General features: G+C 38.6%; 1 protein-coding gene across 1 annotated transcript; it reads right to left on the reverse strand.

The window, feature by feature from the left end:
* Window positions 1-229: 229 nt before the first annotated feature.
* LOC121843573 (zinc finger protein 664-like) lies at window positions 230-4,328 on the reverse strand. The gene is made up of 2 exons (XM_042313303.1): window positions 3,686-4,328; window positions 230-1,153 (listed from the first exon to the last, which is right to left on the reverse strand). The coding sequence occupies exons 1-2, from the start codon at window positions 4,095-4,097 to the stop codon at window positions 360-362; spliced, it is 1,206 nt and encodes a 401-aa protein (XP_042169237.1). The 5' UTR covers window positions 4,098-4,328; the 3' UTR covers window positions 230-359.
* Between the last annotated feature and the right edge of the window lie 1,632 nt (window positions 4,329-5,960).

Genomic DNA, 5,960 nt, shown 5'->3' on the forward strand with positions numbered 1-5,960 from the left:
GGAGGGAGATGAGGTTGCATGTCCTGTTAAAACTAACGCAGCAAAAACCACACGGAATCTGGGAATAATGTGTACATCCCTGGTTAGAGGACAACTTGTAGAAAACAGCTGGCTACATTTTGATTCAAGTGGGTGGCCAACGTGGTAAGTGTAACACAACTCTTTTTTTTGTCACTTTTTGTTAAATCTCATAAATAGTACTCTTTCAATTCAGAGCCTAGATTTTTCCCCTGAGGATAATATCCATTTAATGTTGAAATTAATAGAACAGGGGAGAAACATTTAGGGTTCTACATTGTGACATCATTAAAATAATCCAACCATGTTAAAACATTCCACATTGTGACATTTCATTGATATCATGAAACAACTCCTTCATGTAGTTTCTGATGTTTAATCAGAGATCTTTTATCAGAGCACTTCTTCCCACATTGATTACAGCTAAAAGGTTTCTCTCCTGTGTGTATCCGCTGGTGTGTAGTCAGATAGCTAGATGTCGTAAAACTCTTTCCACATTGATCACAGCTATAAGATTTCTTTCCTGTGTGTATTCTCTGGTGTAAAGTCAGATGGTCAGATCTAGTAAAACTCTTCCCACATTGATCACAGCTATAAGATTTCTCCCCTGTGTGTATTCTCTGGTGTAAAGTCAGATGGTCAGATCTAGTAAAACTCTTCCCACATTGATCACAGCTATACAATTTCTCTCCTGTGTGTATTCTCTTGTGTAAAGTCAGATGGTCAGATCTAGTAAAACTCTTCCCACATTGTTCACAGCTATAAGGTTTCTCTCCTGTGTGTGTTCTCTTGTGTACAATGAGATAGCTAGATGAAGAAAAACTCTTCCCACATTGAGCACAGCCATATGGTTTGTCTCTTTTGTGTAATCTTTGATGTATTTTAAGTTTTACTGAAGAGTTTAATATTTTACCATAGTCAGAGCAGCAGTGAGATTTCTCCCTTGTGTGTCGCTGGTGTATTTTAAGTTCTGATGAAGATTTGCAACCTTTCTCACAGTCAGAGCAGAAGTGAGATTTCTTCCCTGTGGGTCTCTGCTGGTGTTTCTTGAGGAGTTCTGATCTGGAGAGACTTTTCTCTGCCTCATGATGTTGTTGAGGCTCCCCAGAGGATCCACGATAGTCACATCTCTCTCCTGTGTGAACAACAAGGTCAGACAGATTTTTAAAGCCCACAACACCAGAACTCCACTGTTTATTTGAGGTAAAAGGTGATGCCCAGAGCATCCCCATGAAGTTGTACAACAATTGACGTCTGTTAAATTATTTTACAATTGTCTTAAGACAGTCAAAACCTAAGCAGTGTGGCAGACGACCTTTGGTCTCCAAAAAGGCCCCTTTCTGTGTTTGCTAAAATTGCGGCATGAGGGCGATGCACACACAATTTGATTGCAGAAGCTCCTCCATGCTAATGAGGAAACCGATGTAGTATATCTGCCTGGAGCAAAAATGGTGAGCAGATTTTCTTTTTCACAATGTATTCTGAAGATTACAGTGCAAGATCAGGATGCTACTGAAGGAAACTCACATTAAGTTCTGTGTCTATTCACTAATTCACCACCGTGGGGAAAACTCAGGGGAGTTCTCATAGGCTGACAGCAAAAATAGCCTCATTTACAGGTTGCTTATAAGTGCATTTCACATTACTTTTGGAATATAATTGTAAGGCTCGCTTGAATCTCCTGCGTAATAGGTTTGTGTTATTGTCGCAAATAAACTGTTTTATACTTATAAAACAATTCAACCAGTAAAATGCTCTTTAGCTAGCTTTGCCATCAGCCTGACAATGAGGGTTTGTACATTAAGTGTTTATAACAAATTGGCTGTGTGACTGTAACTAAACAGCTACAGTATTAAGAATTATGTGTAATTATTGAAGAACCACATTAATGACAGTATTGATTTGGGTGTTGTCAATAAAGTTAAGGTGACTCTCGGTTAGAATCAATGGATTTAGCAAACTCTGAAATTATTTAGGATCTGTGCCAATGAAAACTGTTTTCCCAGCGTAACATAAGGAGACACTAAATGTTACGTAGGTAGAGTGCATTTCAGAGATCTGAATACAAAAAACTGTCCGACAGCAAGATCCAGTATTTAAGTTCCTCACATGACAAGCTTAACGTTATGACTATAACTAATGTTCCCTCTACTTACTCAACATACCATGGGGAAATACAATCATTCCCCATGCCGACGCATACGGATACTAAATGAAAAGGCCCATGGCAGACCACCCAGACCTGACCCCGCAAGATGAGTCCGTTTTGTCAATTTATTCATTGTCTTTCGTTTGAAACACTCCTGTCAATGTTGAGTAAGGACACACACCTAATTAGGCATATAGAAGTAGGACGAGTCTACCTGGCCTGCGCGCAAATGTAGGCCTATAAATGTGCCCATTTGGGGATGTCTGATAGTATTTCTGATTGTCTTAACGCACCACCACTAATGAGTTGTGGAGCTTCTCAAAGCAAACGTATCTTCACCTCAAACAGCAAGTAAACAAAGTCTAATCAAAATCAATTGCAAATGAGAATAGTTCCTCAAAGTATTTGAAAAATATTTCCAGCTCTCGCCCTTTCGATAACCACTCGGCATGAAAGGGAAAAATGTAATGCTCTGATCCAGTGGAAATGTCATAAAATACCTGATTACTTCTTAGCCCCTTTCACAAATAGCCGACAACTGTGTCTGTCCAGAACTCACTGGCACGGGAAACTGAGAGCCCAGAATATTTTATACAATGTTTCAAGTTCATTGTAGACAGGCCATGTGATTTATAGTATATTTATTTGCAATGCTTTTATTTGTTGGCTTTATGTAGACTATTTGTTTTTACATAGTTGGCAATGGCAATAAAAGTTACTTATAATTTTAATAGATTAATAATAATAATAATAATTTTGTAGATTAATCACAGACAATGATTTTGAAATACTATTATAAATTAAATGAAACTGTTCCACGAAAATGTGCATATGAAAATCATAACTGGCACGCAGATTGGTAGAAATGGTCAGATAAATTTGCACTCCAAATGTAGGTTGCTGACTACTTGTGTTGCCTATTACCGGCAATGTCAGAATTTACAAAGGCCTCCAGGAGTAGGTGGTTCGGTTAGAGTCTTTTCTCTTCTGGTTAGACGATATTGATGTAATGGCATGAAAATAAACTGGCTGAATATTATACAATAACTTATCAACAGCTCTAACAATTTGACCTCCACAGGAAATCTACACTGGTCATTCTAGAATATACTATATATCCTAGAAACCTGGTTAAACTATCATTATGACATCATAGATGAATTCTATAATATACTATATATCCTAGAAACGTGGTTAAACTATTATTATGACAAGAAACGTGGTTAAACTATTATTATGACATCATGGATGAATTCTAGAATATACTATATAGCCTCAAAATTAAACTATAATTTTGACCTCATGGATGGCCAGACTTTCTATTATTAGGGTCCTGATGGGGTACAACAGTTGAACTAAGCTCTTGGGGCATGTGTTATATTCTTCAAGAATCAATGACTAGAAATAAATTATTTAAAAGTAAAAAAATGGATGTAGCATTGCAGATTTCCCCGTTAACACCAAACATCAGTCCAACAACTGCAGAGTTTGTGCCTCTGTTTTTAAGACAGTACTTACTAGTGTTAATCAGGGCCCGGTTTCTCAAAACCATCTTACGGCTAAGTACATTGTTAGAACCATTGGACGCCTGAATATGCGTTTGGGAAACCGGGCACAGATATCCAGTTTCCTCGTCGTCTTCTTCCTCCTCCTTTTTGGATGTGACAGTCACCTCCCCCTCCTCCTCCTCTTTCACTCCAAAAACCGCATCCTCCTCTTCTTTTACTGTAACATCCTCCTCCTCATTCACTCTGAACGTATCTTCCTCTTCTTTAACTGAGACGTCTTTCTCTTCTTCTTTCACCGTAACAGCCTCACCCTCTACTTGTTTTTGTATTGTAACTTCCTCCTCCTCTTTCACCAGAGCTTCTTTCTCCGTCCAGCAGACCACCTCTTCTTTATCAGGAGGAGAGCAGCTTAGTGAACTCATGGTCAGAGATGTTAGCTAGCTAGGCTAATGCTAACTTAACCAGCCCGCTAGCTGACTAATAACAACACCGTAAATATGAAATTAAATTGGATAACTAACTAGACGACAGTAGTGAGTTTAAAATACAGTGGCTAATAAACACGAAAGCGTCTAAAGAGCTTAATTGGTTCGTTTATTTTGTCTATCAAGCTACGGAGGAGTCTGACTAACTGTTGCTGCTGTTGAAAGAAGCGTTCCGTCCACTAGATTATACGTCACACCAGCAGCATCACCTTAAATTCCCAGACCGCCATCTGCTGACTGGAGTGGGTAACGCAGTTGAGTAAAATGTAGATTATATCATTCAGACAACAAGTTAAAGTGTAGGAAGCAGGAGTTTTTACTCACCAGTGTAACAATACAGTGTGGTTAAAGACTTAGTAAGCTAGTTGTAGTCACTTTATGGTTACCTATGGTTACCTAACAGCCTCTTCTGGGAAGGTTTTCCACTAGCTGTTGGAACATTGCTGTGGTGACTTGCTACCATTCAGCCACAAGAGCATTCAGCCACAAACAGTTATGTTTTTGCGTTATTACATATTTATTAACTTATTTCGGAAAATCTTCTAAAATACCCACAATGCACTGTTTCCCAACCTGATATGGATGATCAACTTTGTGCTACCGAGTTTGTATGCCAGTGTAACGACCGAGGTAAAGACAGTTTGAAGTTGGATATTCAACAGATATTCGCGCTTTCAAACCTCAATTGCTTTCAAACCACTTGAGCCACAGACTCCAAATAAGTGTCATGATGTTGGAAATATTGCGCACAACATTGCACAGTTCTTATTTTCACGATTTGGACATTAATTCTCTTTCCAAAGCTAATAAACATGTGGAAATGTGAGCAGTATTTTGTATTCCTTGTTGAATTAGTTAGGGAGCGTAAACAAAGTACAAACTTTTTTTACATTCAAATTTCAATAGGTCCTTGGTCATGTGATCTACTGACTTCAAACAAGGTTCAGAATGTTCACTGACTACCCTTCTATATTGCACACACTTTAGTTTGTCCATTTTCATCTCACATGGTTTTACATTAAAAAAAAAATATTAAAAATTCAATAGCTCCTTGGTCGTGTGACCTATTGTCTGCTGACTACCCTTCCATATTGCACAGTCTGGTTTGTGTAGTGTAAAATCACATGGGCTAACGTACATTTTTCATAGTTTTATAGTTTCAAATTTGCAATAGCTCCTTGGTCATGTCAATTACACACCTAAGAAGCGTGCAGTGGATATACACCCATATTGCATAACCTCTAGTCATGTCTCTTCTATATTGTTGCACGTTAATATTAGTTTGACAGTTAGATGGTTCAGTCCAGTGTTGTGTTTACCCTTTTCTTTAATATTTAATTGGTAGTTCGAAGTATTATTTTCCCTGTAGGAGAGAGACAGATAATATCTCCTTTTATAGTTAATATCAACCATAAAGGAAAAGGGCAAAGTACGAGAGTCATGTTATTGTCCAAAGCAGGGATGGAGAGTTAGCTGGTGAGGTTGGCTGGTCAATGCAAATACTGAACAGGGATGGAGAGTTAGCTGGTGAGGTGGGCTGGTCAATACAAATACTGAACAGGGATGGAGAGTGAGCTGGTGAGGTAGGCTGCAGTGGGTTTGCTGGTCAATACAAATACTGAACATGGATGGAGAGTTAGCTGGTGAGGTAGGCTGGTCAATACAAATACTGAACAGGGATGGAGAGTTAGCTGGTGAGGTGGGCTGCAGTGGGTTTGCTGGTCAATACAAATACTGAACATGTAACCACAGTAATGGTGGCCAGAAAATCAATGAATAAAAATGTATAACATTGACAAA

The sequence above is a fragment of the Oncorhynchus tshawytscha genome, unplaced genomic scaffold (assembly GCF_018296145.1).
Source record: "Oncorhynchus tshawytscha isolate Ot180627B unplaced genomic scaffold, Otsh_v2.0 Un_contig_8732_pilon_pilon, whole genome shotgun sequence".
NCBI lineage: Eukaryota > Metazoa > Chordata > Actinopteri > Salmoniformes > Salmonidae > Oncorhynchus > Oncorhynchus tshawytscha.